This window comes from Balearica regulorum, chromosome 23 (genome assembly GCF_011004875.1).
Source record: "Balearica regulorum gibbericeps isolate bBalReg1 chromosome 23, bBalReg1.pri, whole genome shotgun sequence".
NCBI lineage: Eukaryota > Metazoa > Chordata > Aves > Gruiformes > Gruidae > Balearica > Balearica regulorum.
The window spans coordinates 4,709,678-4,726,622 of NC_046206.1; the positions used below are offsets into that span (position 1 = coordinate 4,709,678).

The 16,945-nt window shown below is 48.9% G+C and overlaps 1 protein-coding gene across 4 annotated transcripts in view; it reads left to right on the plus strand.

Annotated features, from left to right (window-relative positions):
• The window catches only part of B3GAT1 (beta-1,3-glucuronyltransferase 1), a 39,062-nt gene that overhangs the window by 19,081 nt on the left and 3,036 nt on the right, over positions 1-16,945 (plus strand). The window contains exons 2-6 of one of the 4 annotated variants that reach the window (XM_010298847.2): positions 2,928-3,063; positions 3,202-3,348; positions 6,213-6,721; positions 9,287-9,583; positions 16,243-16,358. In XM_010298847.2, the coding sequence (XP_010297149.1) occupies positions 3,237-3,348; positions 6,213-6,721; positions 9,287-9,583; positions 16,243-16,329 (1,005 nt within the window). In that variant the 5' untranslated portion in view covers positions 2,928-3,063; positions 3,202-3,236 and the 3' untranslated portion in view covers positions 16,330-16,358. The remainder of the gene's footprint in view (positions 1-2,927; positions 3,064-3,201; positions 3,349-6,212; positions 6,722-9,286; positions 9,584-16,242; positions 16,359-16,945) is intronic. The other 3 variants (XM_075774458.1, XM_075774460.1, XM_075774459.1) reach the window with 3 other exon arrangements.

A 16,945-nucleotide genomic window follows, 5' to 3' on the forward strand; every position in this document is an offset into this window, starting at 1 on the left:
AGCCAGCCCCAGGAGGACACGGGGAGGAAGCATTCCCACCGCGGGGAATGCCGTCCCCAGGAGCTCTCTGCTGCCAGCCCAAGCAGAGTTGCAAAGCAAAGCCGACAGCTCTCTGCGAGGGCACAAGTGGGCTGTGTTGGCCCTTGGCAGCTTGAACACCAACGTGACAGATGATTGACCAGGGAGCTGCTAAATGCTCTGTAGCAAATTAAAAGGAATCGATCCTGAAGAGACCAATGCACAAATCGTTGGAGCCTGCTCGTTTTCCCCTGTGTTGAAGGGATGGAAGTCAGAGTAGCACCCCAGCCCAAAGGTGCCCATTCTCCATCATACGAAGCCCAGGGTCAGCCTGTCCTAGGGCAGGGTGCTGACAATTTGAGTCTGGATTGGCAGGAGGCAAGGAAAAGGCAGCTTTAAGGTAAGAGCACTGTATTAAGAGGAAGCTGCCCTTGACAAACGGGGCATTTGATGCATGCCAGCCCACTGTGGCCGCTTGCCAGATGCTGTGAATTGACTCAGAGTGGCTCTTTCAGCATGCCATTTCCTCCCAGCCCCTCTCCAGTGGCAGAGTCCCTTCCTTGGTGCATTTGCAGCAGAGGCACTTTACCAGGCAAGGTGTTCAGTCTTTTCAGAGCTGCCCCTTAAGGCTGTGCCCTACAGGGATGCTCAAGGGACGTGCTCAGGCTTTATTAGAGGATTCAAAGGATGCCAGCCCTCAGTGCCCTCTGTTCAGGCACTGACAACTGCAGGGACAGCAAGGATGAGGCCATATGCTCTTTCCTGAGGGCACCGTGTGCTTTGGCAGTGCTAGGCCAGTGGGATTTCTCCAGCTCTGAGAGCTGGAAAGGGATGCAGCAGAAGGCTGATGTTTACTGGAATAATTCCTCCTCTTCCTCCCTGGTTTATTTTATCTGGATGAGGCTGCTTTCTCCAGTTCTGAAAAAAAAATGGGACAAACCCATGCTGCCTTGAGATGCTTCCTTGAAAGTCTGCAGGGTGTCCAGCTGCACAGAGCATATCCTTGGGCTGTAAAAAGCTTCTTCTTGCTACTTCCCTGTACTTGACTGCAGGAAACCCTGCTCACCATAGAACCAGATGTCTTTGGTGGTTGGTTTAGAGGTTTGTTGTTGTTTCTTCTGGAGACCCTTCCACAAGACTAGCTCCCTCTTATCACCCTCACTAGCTGCAGCTTGCCCCGATCCACCACAACCTCCTTCCACACCGCACGTCCTTGCATTTCCTGAATGCAGTTTGCCAGCACATCTGCTGATTGCGTCCTCTGACGAGGGTCTCCTAAGTGAGGCTTTGACTCTGTACACAGTGCTGGAGGAGGGTGGGTGCACCCTGAGGAGGATGGGTCCCCAGCTCCAGAGATGCTGGAACCGTGATGTTTGCATGAGTTTTTGTATGGGAGGTGGCAGCTCTCTGCCTGGTGAGAGACCTATGGGGGGGGAACTGGCTGTTTGCTAGAGCTGGCTGGAAATTTTTTTGAAGAGTTGGGTTTTTGTATGTATGTGGGAAAAAATGGATTTGTGAAACTTTTGTTGAGGGACATTTACATGTCCCTTTTAAGGACAAAGACCAACCTGTGGTTTTCCTACCCTTTGTTTTCCCTGGTAAATTAATACCTCTGTGATTGAAGCACTAATTTGGAAGAAACAGTTTCTGCCCAGCAACTGGAATACTGCTTGCTTGCACTTTAAAAGACAACCCGTCAGTTCTTGGAGCCATTTCACTTCAAGTCTTTCACTGGGCTCAGTGCCGGAGGCTGACTATACAGCCCAGTGGCTAAGGCATGGCCAAGGGAAATTCAGATCAATCCAAATTGGGCTAATCAGGGATTTGAGCCTGGATCTCTCCTTGACTGCCCCATGCAACCAAGAAAAAGCAAGCTCCAAGGGTCTTGGAGAAAAACATTTGCAAAGTAGCATTGTATCTACAGCCCAGTCTTGAGGAGCTCCCCTCTGATTTAAGGAGGGGATCTGATATTTCCCAGGGCAGTGCAGCAGCAGTGACTGACCAGCCAGCCAGCGGCTGTGCAGTGGGAGATCAGTGCTTTTCCCCAGAGCCTGCTGCTCCCTGCCTTTGACTGCGGTATTCTCTGGGCTCTCCCTTGTCTGCAATGCAGCCCTTTTAGCAGCGGGCTAATGCGTTCCCCCACATGGGAACAGTGGTACTAAACTGCTACCCATGTTTGCAAACTGTCCACCACACGTGTCCCTGCTAAGTGATGTACTTTGCTTGCCAAGATACTTGGATAAAATACAGTCTGCTTAAATCTTGTATGTGCTTGTATTGAATCAAACTAAGCCATTGTGGCAGTTTAATATACTCCAGTCGCAACACCTCTGAGATGGAAGAAATGAAACTGAACAGGCCAGTGGAAGCCTGAGTTTAAACTGGCAGCATCAAAGCTGCCAGTGGGATGGTCTGAGCCGCGGGGATTACGACAACGGGTAAAACACGGGGTGACTAGCTTTGCTGGAGCCGTATTCCCAAGAGCGTAGGTGCAGTGCCCCTGAGTGCTCTGCCTGGTGGAGGGAGAGGGTCTGGTGGGTCAGAGCATTTGCTGATGTGTCAGGCAGGTAAAGTAGTGACTATGGTCTCTGCTTCCTCCTACGGGCTTGGGCATAGCATGTGGTGTTGTGAGGCTTGGCTGGCTTGTGGACAAAGGGTTCTTTTCTGCTGGGGGATGGTTCAGACACTGCAGCACTGAGCAGCTTTTGCTTGGCTGAAGCAAGGACCTTGCTTGAGAAGTGGATGCAAAGCTCTGGACACCAGGATGTGTCTCTCCCTGGAGGCATGGGACACATTTCTGTTGCTCACTGGCCCGGTTTGATTTGCTCTTTTTGAGGAGGATTTGTGAACTCTATGGAGCAGCTCCCTGGTACTTTTCTCTGCCTACTCACCTTTGCTCTGTGTTGCAGGTTTCCTTCCAAATGAGTCCCTGAGGTTTCTGCTGGCAGGTCCAGCAGTGTCCTGTACAAGTGCCCTCCTGCTCCCGGTCCCAGCAGCCGAGGCCCCTCCAAACCTGCTTCTGCAATGGGTGGGTTGTAAGCACTGGTAAGACCTACGAGTCGTGTCGCCTTCACTGCTCTCTCCCTCTCTCGCGTTCTCGCTCTCTGTCCTTGTTCCTTCTTGCCCATTTATTTCTGTTCTCCATGTGCTCTGCTGTTCTGTCTCTGGGGTTTTCACTGTCAGGTAATGAGGAGCTGTGGGTCCAGTCAGTCTTGGAGATGCCGAAGAGACGAGACATCCTGGCTATCGTGCTGATAGTTCTGCCCTGGACACTACTAATCACCGTCTGGCACCAGAGCACCATTGCTCCACTGCTTGCAGTGCACAAGGGTGAGAGAAATCAAACCAGCCCATGCCAAGTCTGTGCATCCCTCCCTCGTCCTCATCTCCTCTCTCATTTCATTTCTCCATGGCAGCCATGCTCATCTCAGCTCCCAGCCCATGCTCATGCAGAAGCCTCCCCACTTCTGCTGTAGGAACAGCCCAGTGCTCTTAGGGATTCTTCAGAGACATCAAACTCCAAGCCATGCGATATGCTTACTGCAATTGGAAAGCTCTTTATGGCCTAAATCCAGAATCAGTCAGAGTACTGAAGGAAGATGCTTTTCTTTGTTCCCTGATGATCTGTAGGAGAGGAGTCCCTTCCTGCTGGCCTTTGCAGCATTCTGCACACAAGTTAGTCCAGCAGGAAAGCTGCAAAAAAGAGAGCAGAGGAAACAAAGCTGCCACTTGAGACAGCTGCTCTGGGAGACAAGAGGCAAAGAGCATTTTTTAAGTGTCCTCAGGAAAGCAGCAAACTGGTGCTCTTGCACTTGAAGGAGAAGGCAAGAGCCAGTATCTCACCTGATTGTTTGGTGGAGTTACAATGCTATGAGAGAGTGAGCTTCCACATTACCTGTCACACAAAGCATTAAATAGAGCTCTGGCCCAAATCAGATGAATGCAGGAAGTTCTGGGGATCCTCTCTGGCCAGAAGGGTCCCAGTTTTTATCCTATTCCTGGCACAGCAGCAATATCCAAGGGCTGTGAGAGTTCTTGGGGGCTGGAGGAAGCCACACTGCCTACTGCGGTCTTCATTCTTGGCTCTGCGCTTCTGCTGAGTGCCAGGGCAGCTTGGGGAGGCTTGTCTGTGTGGGAGAAGGCCAGCTCATTTTCCCTCTCTGGTCCCTTTCTCTGGGAGATTCTCTCCCTTTTTCATTGTAATGTTCGCACCCATCCTCCACAGTTCCTTATCCTTTTGCTGAACAGTCTGATGCACAGTTTGAATTGTTGGTAGTTCAGAGTCTGTCCCGAGCAGCTTTACCTTTCCTCGGGAGGACTGACAGCCACCCATGAGGCTTTGGGCAGTTCTTAAGGGAAAAATGACTGTGATTCCCTCTGGAAGGTGGACAGTGTTTCAGAGGATGAAGGATCTACTGGGCTCTAAAACAGAACTTGAAAGACTACTAAGAATATGCTGTCCATACACCAGTTTGATTCAATGCCCTAAAAGCTAGTAGCTGTTTTTTTGTGAATGGCCACGGACAGCACAGAGACTGCTCTGCTCTGACTCAGTTCTGAATTTACCGATGACCTTGGTAAGACACTTCCTCTGCCTCTGCTTCTCTGAGCCCCCAGTGGAACATGAGTGATGATAGACACCAACCTGAAAACTCCTGGGAGAAATCGTTTCGTTCTTATAACAGGTTTCTGAGATCCTTTGGTAGCGGGTGCTGAGAAAGAGATGTGCACCTATGTGCTAGCGAGCACAGAACGGCAGTGCTTACACATGTCAGGATTTACAGCTGAGGGTTTGACCTGCAGGGGTTTGCAAACTGTCCTAAGCACCACCCTGGCTAATCACATTTGCATCTGTGTCCAATGCATTCTGCAGATTGATTTTTTAACTGATTCCAGTGTTCTCTGCTTTCAGAGAGCTCTGCTATGTGATGCTGATGTGCTGTGCCTTATAGAGGGCCTTGGACACCTTGTCCCTGTCCCCCCCACCAGATAGACACCCTCCCTCCATCACTGCCAATGAGTACGAGGCCTTCAGTCAGTTCAGGGCTGGTATCAAAGTCTATGCTGCTGGTAACATGCTATGAAAAAAACATAGGTAGTACCCTGCTGGGTCAGATCTAATGTATGTCTGTGCCTGTTCTTTCTCATCTGAAGTTCCTGGTAGTAGCTGGTTTTGCAAAATCTATGGCTCAAAGTATGATGTGCCCACTAGAGAGCAGCCAGCTTGTATCCTGAATGGAGGTCCCCTTCATCTCTGCCAGTTCCTAACTGTAGCCTGTGGTATTCCTGCTGGTCTACAGTGCTACGGAAGTGTGACTGTCACACCCTGGAAAAGTGACAGGTGCATGAACTTTTTTTTTCCTTGCGCTGATTGTGAACAAGTCTCTCTTTGCAAGGATTTTACATGTTTGGTTCAGTGTATCCTATATATATATACTCTGTTCATTGTTCACATCCGCACTACTGAATGGGCTGTTACGTTCAGAGGTTAGTAGGGTCTTTTTGAGGAGAGGCTTGTCAGAGGCAGGTGCAAGTCTCTGCAGGAAAAAGCCTACAATTACAGGCTTTAATTTCTACTCTCCATTTCTGGATTTGAAGTGTGTCTTTCCCTTCTTCTCTGCGCCCCATCCCAGGCCTGTCAGGAGAGCAGTGGGGTACTGCAGTATCCCGGCCAGACCATGCTGCTGGGGGATCTTCACTGACTCATTATTTTCCACCAGTTTTCCACCAGTTCCCTGCCTCCCAGTCCAGGTGCTCCAGTGCCCGAGTGCAGAGCCATGAGTCCTGTCCCACTGAGCGTGGTGCCCAGAGCACTGGAGCTTGTCTGGAATGACAGATCGACAATCTGTGTTGCTATTTTCTTTATCTAGACCTAATTGCTGTACAAGCCTGTCTCTTCTGGGTGCTTTTTGAACTTGCTTATTCTGAGCATTTAGCTGCATTGTCCTGGGCTCTCAGGCCGTGTTTGGTGATGGTTTTCTAACAGCAGGAACTTCTTTTCTCATGTGTTTGTCCCTGATTCCTTTATCTATTTGTGTACTTGTTTATTAAAGCCTCCATCTGAGCTTGTTTCCTTTCCTCTGAAACCATGAGGGTGACCTGCTATTCACAAGCAGCCTGCTGGCTCAGCCCGGGGGGGGTGTTAGAGGCCTGAGTCCATGTGGCTTTTTCTTCTCTCTCATACCCTTGCTCAGATGATGGTGGTGACTCCCGGCGTGATCTCGCTGCAGGCTTGGACTCCAAGGAATACTGCTTGTCGGACCGGGACATTGTGGAGGTGGTGAGGACAGAATATGTTTATACCCGCCCACCCCCGTGGTCAGACACCCTTCCCACCATCCACGTCATTACACCCACCTACAGCCGTCCCGTGCAGAAGGCAGAGCTGACGCGCCTGGCCAACACCCTCCTGCACGTGCCAAACCTGCACTGGATCCTGGTGGAGGACTCACAGCGGCGCACGCCTCTCATCACCCGGCTGCTGCGGGACACGGGGCTTAACTACACCCACCTCAATGTGGAGACACCCCGCAACTACAAGCTGCGAGGAGACATGAGGGATCCCCGCATCCCCCGGGGGACCATGCAGAGGAACCTTGCCCTGAGATGGCTGAGAGAGACCTTTAACAAAAATAACAGCCAGCCTGGGATTGTTTACTTTGCTGATGATGATAACACCTACAGCCTGGAGCTCTTTGAGGAGGTAAGACCCTGCTGGGGGCCCCCCAACTGTCTGAACACAGCAAATTAGCAGGTGGGGTGTAAAAGATGCTGTGTACTGAGCTGAGGAGATGCTGTGTACCTCCTCTCCTGAGCTCTGGATCAGTCTTGTCTGTATAATGGTCGCACTGCAGCTGTCCTGAAGTTTTCTCTGGGATTTGGTTACTGCGCTGCAAAGTGTGCGTTTCCCAGTGTCAGAGGCACCCATGCAAAGTAATGGGAACCCCAATTTATCCTGTGGTATGTGATCAGGAAGCAGATACATTTTAATGTAAAGGAAGCTGATGAGGAGCTGCCTTCCCCTGTGGGGAGCCTTGTTAGGGTTGGAACATCACCTGCTGTCCGACGTGCCTGTGCAGAAGCACGTGCCTAGCAAAAGAAACCTCAGCCGTCCTTCCATGCCTCAGCCTGGAGATTTACATCTGGTTCCTGATCTGATGTTCTCCACCACCCCTATGTATTGCACTTGGCTGTCCCTGGGGTTTCTCTTCCTGGCTTGCTCTTTGCATTTGTTTCCTCTCATCCCAGGGCGTCCACTGGTCAAATTCTGTAGCTGTCAAGAGCCTGGTGCCTGCTCTGCACAGATCCCCAGCTGAGGAAGCGGTGCCCTTTCACAGTTACGCCTGAATGGTGTCAGCACAGTCACAGCGCTTGCAGGACATTTTGTTCAGAGATGCTCCGTGCGGTTGTCTCTGGCTTGCCACACACGCGAGGAGCATGCGTTTGTCAGTGCTTGACTTCTCCTCCCAAAAAATCGGAGCCCTTCACGCGCTGCCTCGGAGAGGGCTGTCTCTCTGCTGTGAGATGCGTGCAGTGCTCCCTTCCGGGGCTTTTCCTCTTGCAGCATCTGGGGACGGATGGTCTCTCATGCTGTTGTAAGTAGGCGATGGGGCTCAGATCTCAGCCTGGAAGTTTGCGGCTCCGGGAACTGTGATGGCAGGCTGAATTTCAGCATGTCCTGATGGTCTTATCAGGCTTGAGCAGGGGAAGGTTCCCATGTGCTTTCCCACCTTTGCTATTTGTTCCACTCCTACTGGGGATGCCAGTGAACTCCAGTGCCTTTCCCTGTCTGCCAGTATGCAATGATCTTACAGTGCCAGGTACACTGTACGTCTCCTGGCTTCCAGCTCAGAAATTACTTGTTCCCTTGCTCTCCTGAGGCCGAGCTCTTGCAGCAAGGGACAAGAAAGGAGGATTGCCTCCTTCCCCACCAGCTGCCAGTTTTCCTACCAGGGATCTCCTATTTATTCGCTCCATACATGCCCCCTCTCCCTTCCCTGATGGCTTTCACTTGAGCATGGATAGCCACAGGAATATGCATGCTTTTAAAGCTGAAAGCAAGTTCAGACTGAATGTCTTGCTTCCACAGTCCCCTTTGAGGCTGGCTCTGGCAGCATCCTGAGACAGACACCGCACATTAATAAAGCAGAAAGGGTTCCTTCGTTCACTCGTGTGCTTTGCTCGTAGAGGCTTCTCCTCTCTGATCTGTAGCTGCAGTTAAGGTCACGTGGAGCCAATGAAATGTGCTGTGAAATGCAGAAGACACGCACTATTGTTCCCTGTGGAGAGGGGCTGCCGTTAGCATGTGTATAATGCAGAAGGGCAAATGCCAGAGCTCTTCTGGTCTCGTTTGCAGTAATTAGCAGTGATGAGATTAGCTCTGGGAGATCCCTGATCTAAGAGACTGGGCTGAGAGCGGAACACAAGGCTGAGCCTGCCAGCAGAGCAGGACAGGGCGCTGGGGGGTGAGCGGGCAAACTGGCATTCAAATCATCTGCCTTGGCAAGTGCAGGCATCTCAAGTGTCCCCTGATGGCTCCTATCTATTTCTGTTGACTCCACAGGGAGTAGAGGCATCCAGTGACGTTCGCTGAGTAGCTGCAGCAGCTACGAGGCACCATCCTGCATGCTGGGAGTTTCCGGAGAGGCTGCGCTTCTCAGTTTTCCCTGAGGTTGTGGACTACAGTGCCTCACTCTACAGATGCTTTTAGCCTTACTGTGGCTCACAGGCAGCTCAAACTCCTTAGCTTTCAGAGAAAGCACCTTTCTTCCTAGGTATGCCATTCCTGCATTTCCAGGTGGCTTGGACAAGGTGCTTCCCTCCTCTGTGTCCTGATTTCCCCAGCTGTCCATGTGGAGGACTGATGCCCCACAGCTCTAAAGACCTTTGGACAAAACACCACTCTTAAATCTCAGTTATGTTTATTATTGACAGTTTTGTTTTTAGTGCTGAACTCATGCTTTGTTCCATGGCTATCCATTACTATTGCTATTGTTAGTTGCCACTTCCCAAAGCAATTTGCTTCTCCAGCTCCGGGATGTGCATCCTTGTACAGGTGAGTAATGAGCTTGGTGGCGTGGTCCAAGCCGCAGAGGGTGCCTGGGACCATAACCCAGGCTCTTAGCTCCAGGATTTGTGCTGAAGCTCAGGGACATTCATTTCCTGCGGGACAGTGAAGTCATTCTGGTGCTGGTTTGTGTGTTGGAAGTCGCATGCAGCCGATCCTTCCGTGGGCACCCACCGTACCCTTCTCTTTCCTTGCCTCCAGATGCGCAGCACCAGAAAGGTGTCAGTGTGGCCAGTAGCCTTCGTCGGTGGCTTACGCTATGAGTCACCCAAAGTGAACGCTGCAGGGAAGGTCTATGGCTGGAAAACTGTGTTCGACCCCCATCGCCCCTTTGCTATAGACATGGCGGGGTTTGCCGTGAACCTCAGACTGATTCTCCAGCGGTCTCAGGCTTACTTCAAACTGCGAGGAGTGAAGGGAGGCTACCAGGAGAGCAGCCTACTCCGGGAACTAGTGACCTTGAATGATCTTGAGCCGAAAGCTGCCAATTGCACTAAGGTACGATCTCTTCCTCATACATTGGTTGTAAGGATCCAGAGGGAGGAGAAAGCCCATCCAGCCCCATCATTCTGTCACTTCTCCTCTGGGTTTGAAGAGAGCACACCCCCCATGGCAAGGCAGCTGGGAAAGGGTGATTATGTATTCAAATGTGTGGAGGGCAGTTATCTTTTTTGGTTGCTAGCGATTGCTGTAGGCCTTGAAATATGGAGTCTTCTCTTCCCTGTAACTGTTCCTCTTTCTTATATTACCTTTAGAAAATATCATTATTTTCAAGATGGGATTATCTGTGGCCTTGCTAATCCCCTGGAGCAGGGAATTCCATAGGTGAAATGTATGTATGTCGGTTGCTTTACGTGAATTCCTGAGGGGGACTTTTGCGTGCTGGTACTCCTGCGATAAGCTAGCATCCCATGAGACTTGGCCCTCTGGAACCCATCATCTGACCTGTAACCCAGGAGTACCAGCCACAGTGTTTCCTGGCTGCAGGAAAGACTGTTCACACAATCACTGCCTTATTGCGAAGTCGCCCTCTCCCTCTCGACATCTGTGCAATATTGCTGTAGTTGTCCACAACAACCTGGATCTTTCTGTCTCAGAGACAGTGTAGAAATGTTTTAATGCCTGGGATATTGCTCTGAGCTCCAGGAGGCTTCCATAAGGCTTCATTTTGGGGGGAGGGTTACTGCTGTCAAATGACTACTAGTTATTTGACTGTACCCATTGCCGAGGAGCCACCAGGTCATGGAGCAGGACCCCTATGTGCTAAATAACGTAGAAACTCAGAACACAATGATGGTTCTTGCCCTAAAGACTTCCCAGTCTAAGATGAGAGACAACAGATGGATTTCTATCCAGCATGACAGGGGAGCGTGCGAGATACGACGAGACAATGCTGGTTAGTGTGACAGGCATCAATCATAGCACATCAGCAACGGAGGTGCTGTCAAGTGCTTTTGAAAGCTGTGTGAGTGGGTCCACTGAGCACTGCAGATGTGGAGGGGGTCCCTCGCTGATCACAGACCCCTGTGCAGTAGCACTCTCATGCCTTTGTCTGTAATGGGCACCAGCCAGTCTGATTTAGGGAGTCTTCATTTATTTTAACTATCCCAGGAGGACTGGAGGGTTTTTTTGCAAGTAAGCTGTTACTGCCAACAGATTCAGTGTTGGATCCAGGTCTCCATCCCTTTTTGGGATAGAAAAACATTTTGGATAATACCCTTTGTCTCTGCTTTCCATCTGCACTGCTCCACAGTCCCCAGCTGCAGAAAAACTAAGGATCTCTACGTTCAGCAGCGCTCAGGCAAGGAGTCCAGGAACAAGGAAGAGGAGCTGAGAGGGAGGAGCAACTTTGTTTATTATCTGATACCTGCTGTGCCTCATTTTTTAAATCTACGTGTCTGTGGTTATGGCTGTCCAGCACTGGGATAAATAACACAGATGGTCTCCCAAGGGTGGGAAAAGAAATTGGATTAAAATTAGATCTCAGCTTTTGGCCACTGCATGCCCTACTAGCTAACAAGAAAGCACTGGCTGGAAATAAGTGTGTTTCCAACCGGCCAAGGGAGATGCACAGGTTGCTTTTAGTCTGGTGTACAGAGGATCAGGAGTGTTTACTCCATGGCCAGCTCTGCGATCTTTGGTATATTGTCCCTGCTGTAAATAACTGTTGGAAAGAAGCTGTGTTAAAAGGCTGGGGATAGGAAATGACGGTTTTGGAGGAACATGGAGGAAGGACAGGGAGGGAAATGTTGTTTCCAGGCAAGAGGAAGAAAACAATGCTGTCAGGCTGCCGTGTCAGTGCTGTCACACAGAGCTGCAGGTCAGAGATGGAGAGGAAGCAGGAATTACTGGCCAGGATTTGAAGCAGACTGCATTTCTTTTTTTTGGCTAGGCTGCAGGGATCTTACAAGGGTCCTTGTTGTGAACTGAATGCTGTCTGCTCCTGGCAAACTCTGAGCGCAGCTTGCAGGTTGAGCTTTGCCTTTCTGTTTTTAGCTGATGCCAGCAGCCTCCATTTCCCAGTTGCTGCTTTGCTCACCCGTTTGAGGAGGAGCAGAGTCCAGATGAGCAGCAGAGAAGGACAAAAGTAGGCTGTGGTCTGGGGTCCTCTGGCCCCAAGGTCAAAGCACAGACTTCTTTCTCATTGTGCTAGTGTGCTCCCAGCAGTTGTCACGGTTTGCTTCTGTTAAGCATACTCCTGCTTTGCAGTGAGATTTACATTAAAAATTATGATGTGCTCAGATAGAGTCATTAAGGAGGGATCAGAGAAGTATGTAAGATAAGCGTAGACATCTGCTCTCAAAAAATGCTGCCTTCCCTGTGTGCAGTGCTGGTATTTGTAATATTTATCAGAATTCAGCCCACAAATGCACACTCTTGCAAAAAGCTTAAGCTTTGCCCAAAGACATATATCCTGCTTATTTTCTTTGATTTGGGAACTGCCCAAAATGAAGGAGAAAATTAAGGAAGTCAGTATTAATTGCCAAGGAGAAAGGAGAGAGTTATCCCTCATTATCAGGAGGGAAGGGTTGGTTTATACCGGAGTTGTAAGGAAACAAGGCTTTGCAAGCGTGCTGTGCATTTCTGTGTTCTGCTACTTCTGTATTGCCCACACACACCCCCCGAAAGCAAACTGTTCAATCCACTGACACAGGATAGAGGTCTGAGGTTCTATATTCCCATGAGGCTGGTGTAACTGGGACATATCTTGCTCCCCATTTTCTATTAACACCTGAGAAAACCAGCAGCAGTGCGCTCAACCAGGGAGTCCTTAAAGAAGAGAGACTTTGAGCGGCCCCAGCTATTGAAAAAGCCTCAGCTTGGGCTGGCACAAGAGGACAGACCACAAAATAACAAGTTCATTGGAAACGAGGTGTCTTTCGTGCGCTCAGGTAGTCTTGGTTGCAATTTACTGGGATTGAAGTGGTGGATCAAAGTAGTCATTCCTCCTCTCTCCTTATCTCTTGGCTGAGTCAGATCTGAGATTAAATCTGCGGGTTCACAGCTGTCCCAGCAGTACCTGAACCACATGCCAGCACTGTGGCTACCATGGGTCTTGGAACTGGCTCTGGGAGGGGAATAAATCCTTGTGCATGTGGAGGAGACCAAGCCCTTGGGTCCAGCCACAGCAAGGAAATTGCACAGCAAAAGGAGACCAGAACTGGCTGTTTCGTGATGTCACAGATCTAAAAGAGCTAAAAGTGGCTCAGAACAGGCAGGAGAGGGAAAACGTCAGCCTAAGGCAAGAAGGCTTGAAAAGGAGTACTTTGCTTCCTCCTGATTTTATCCTGTAGTGCTACATACGGCAGGCAGGGGAATCAGCCTCATGAGCTCTTTACATTCTTTGCCTTCCAGGGGCTGAGCAGCAGGGTACGGATGGAGCAGATCTGTCCTCTTTTGGGTTAGCTTGTTCCTGAAACCAGGCTCCTCTTTTCGTGTGGGTTTGTGACCAGTAGTTTGCAGTGAGCGTTCGGTATCCTGACAGCACTTTGTTGGTTAAGCATCGCACGCACACCAGTGAAGACACCAGTATTCGAGCTGTTGATTTTTATGACAGACATGCAGAACTTGGAGGGTTCTTCTGGCCTTTTCTTGTCCTGGTTAGTGACCAGAACTGCTGTGCCAATGTACCACATCTGAAAGCTGTAATTTACATCGGAGTAGTTCAGGCTTTGCAGCACCGTTTGCCTGCACTGCTCCGTGGTGGACCTTCAGATCTGTACCGTGGCTAGAATAGCTCGGGTTAGACAGCTGTAACCCTTTCTTCTTTTGTGGTCTTTTAAGTTTTGCCTGTAATACCCATCACAAAGCACAAATGTTCAAGTTGAAGATTACTGTTTGAGCTCTGGCTCATCTAATAGCAGTGGCCACGATTCTCTCGACATATGAGCAAAGCAAGAGTTATAGGGAGAAGCAATCTTTATTTGTTATAGCAATGGATGTGCTTTTGGGAGAAGAGGGCCTCCATGATGCCTAAGAGAGCCTGCAGAAATTTGGTTTAGCACAAGCTGAGAGGAAGCAAATCTCTGTTTCAGCTTGGTGTCTCTTTTTCTTCCCATTGTATAGTCTCCATTTCAAATGACAATTATTGAAACACTCCACAGAGGGTCTGTGTGCTTGAAATCCTATGACCCCCTCCAGCTGTAGGCCGACTTGCCTGTTTGCTTTTTAATTTCCTGTTAGAAGACAATGAAGAAGTCTGCTATGGAGATGAATCTTCGTAATCTCTTAGATCTCTTTTGAGTCCTGTGATTCTGAATGGCAAGGCTGTAAACGATTGGAAGTGGTTTGCAGTAGTAGAGATTTTTTAAAGGGGACTCCCTCAGATGACCTAAAGGAAACCACTGTTCAGGGGAAGTCAGATATTCGGTCCCCCTCCCCGGTTACTCCCTTGCAAGCTGTACTTTCTGCACAAGCCAAAGCTTCCCTAAGGCATCAAACACGCTGCTTGTGGAAAAAAGTCAAGCAATTGGCTGAGAGGAAAGGCAGGTGTTTCTGTATTAAATGATGATCTCCCTCCCACATTAAAGAACACAGCATGAAAAATGGTAGAAGCTGCTGTATCAAGCTGCAAACTCTGCAAATCAGTCCATTTTAGTTAATTTAATATAACTCTCTTTTGGGGCAATTGTCTTTAATAATGCAAAATGTGGATCCGCTTTAAAGAAAAGCTACAAATGTGTAGTCGTGGTCTTCTGTTTATGGGGTACGTGGTTGGAGTTGTTTAACTGTGAGTCCCATTCCTGGCAGAGCGCAGCCTTTGGCCATCAGCAGGGTTGAATGTTTATGTGTCAGAAGTGGAAAGAGCTCTTACCTACTCCCATTGGAAAGAAGAATTGGCTACAAGATTTTTCTAGCAGCTGGACTGCATTAAGGTTTATGCATTCTGTTCGTTGGACGAGGAGCCCGCGACTGATGCTCGTGTAGCACCGAGAGCCACTTGTACAGACCTGTTTGGTTTTGGCCTTTTCATAGGAAAGTAATGCAGTAATTGCAGGAGTGCTGCTGCAGTGGGTGAGCAGCACTATAATAAAAGCTAACTTTGATGACCGGGGCTCTGAAGTGGTTGTGGGGGAGCGATGAAACGGTTTTTTTGGACCCACTCCAGACAGCAGTTGGTCTCCACTGCCTTAGTATTAGCGGGAGAGATTTAAGCCCTGCACAGGAGGTGACTGCTCACATCAGAGACAAATTTGGTCAAACAGCTTCTTGGGAAGGTAGGGGTGCTCCTGTTTAACCACAAAGGTTTGAAAAGTGCTTTGTTCATCCTTTAGAAACAGAATGTGCCCTCGTTTTTCAGAAAAGCAGGGACTGGGTACGAAATGGTTTGCAGATACTTGGATTGAATATGCAGAGTATTGTCATAGCAACAGGAGGGAAACCCCCACAAGGTAGGAAACATCAATGCGAACAGGTGAAGGGAAGCAGGAAACTGTAGCTCCGAAGGAAAAAAGCTGCTCCCAGCAATCCAGGTTCTAGGAGCAAAGAAATATCTAGTGAGGGGAGAGTATTTTAAACAGCTTCCAGAACTGTCTGTACCAGCAGTATAGCACAGCTAGTAGAAACTATTTCCCTGTCGTGCTCCCCCCCCCTCAAAAAATGTTAGACCACCTTTTCAATTTATATTCTTTCCAGTACTCCTCCATGGATGTTGATCTATATTAAACTTTGCTGCTAAGACAGAGGGAAGCTTTTAGTCGAAGCTTCAGTTCTGTTCTAGGCAAGTTGGAGAGGGGCTTTAAAGCGATGCAATGTAGCGTACCTGGTACAGAATAGCAGATGGCAGCGTGGAGCCAGCATTTCAAAGGAAATGTGTGTGGGGCTTTTGAGGTGATATGGCAGATTAATGCTTGCTGGGTTATGTACAGCCCAGAGCATGTGGGAGGAAGGGAGTGTTCTGCAGCTAGCTCCTGCATCTTCCAGCTCTGAGACAGCAGCGGTTGTAACAGAGAACGGGAGCAGCAGTACGTACTTCTCAGATCAGTGTCACTCTCATATCTCTTTAGGGTCTCAGAAGAATTTAAAAGTGAAAAAGAAGTGATAGTGAGGTTAAGGAGCAGATTGATGTCTTCCCTCCAATAATGCAATTCAGAGATGCACTGAAAAATTCATGTTAATATTTCACCCAACCGAAGGCAATGGTGACGATTGGAGCAGCGGGTGGTACTCAGTAGAACTGCCTCTCCCCTCTAATGCACAATGTGACCCGAAGTGGCAACAATTTGCGTTTCCACTCTGAGCTTTCCTTGCAAGTTAACTCCACACTGGCCAAGGACATAGTAACACGATAACCGAGAACCAGAGCAAGGGACTTGGTCTATGAGGAAATATGTATGTGATCCTCCGGTTATGAAGGAACCGCCTTACATCATTGAAAAGGTTGACGAGCCTTTCGTGGAAGATGGTTGATAACTACATGGAAGGAGCAGGTTAATGTCCCAAGACAGTACACTGTAAAACGGGTAATTTCTGTGCACTGTGCATTTTGGATAGCAGTAGGCCTGCCTAAGTGAAGTTTTATGCAAACCTCCTTTCAGCTGTGAATGCGCCATTAGGCTCCAGGGTAGATGGTTAAATTGCGCTATTGATTTAATGTGCAAGAATATTTGTTAGTGCAGTGAAGAGGTGGAGCTAATGATTTCTGTTGGCTTCTTCAGATTTTAGTCTGGCATACAAGGACAGAAAAGCCTGTGCTGGTGAATGAGGGGAAGAAAGGATTCACAGATCCCAATGTGGAAATCTGACTGAATGGCTGAGCGGAGACCGACACCAGGTAAGAGCTCACATTTTTCAACAGTAATGAGAAGCAGCAGTAAAAAAGGAAGATACTAAACAAGGACAGGAAAAAGAATAGAGCTCTTTTAAATCTTGCTTTTTCATTTCCATTTTTCACATCTCTGACCCTCCCTTACTACCAAACTTCTTGAGACCATTCGTTAATCTCTCCTTTTATCTTTAAGACAAGCTGCTAAAGGGGAAATACCTGGTGAGAAGTTGGGGGGAAGAAGGCAAATCCAGAGACTGAGAGTTTAGGCAGAAGTTACATGGTTAAAAAACCAAACCATTGTCTAAACAGGGAGGTTGCCTTATTAACTGTACTAATACAGCTAAAGCACAAGGGTAAAGGATGTGGATTCACCCACCTGCAAACAAAGCTAAGGCAGTATCAGTGAAAGCATTTTTAAGTCAGGCAGAAGCTTTCACTGAGGGAGGAGTTTAATTTATATCCACTTTAAAGCTGCACAAAGTCAGTGACAAGTAAGGGAGGGTGTGGATTAAACCCCCCATGAGGTGTTTGTTTGCCTAAGGTGAGCACGTAGTGTCTTCTTCAGTGGAAAGGAGGAAAGAACAGGCACACTG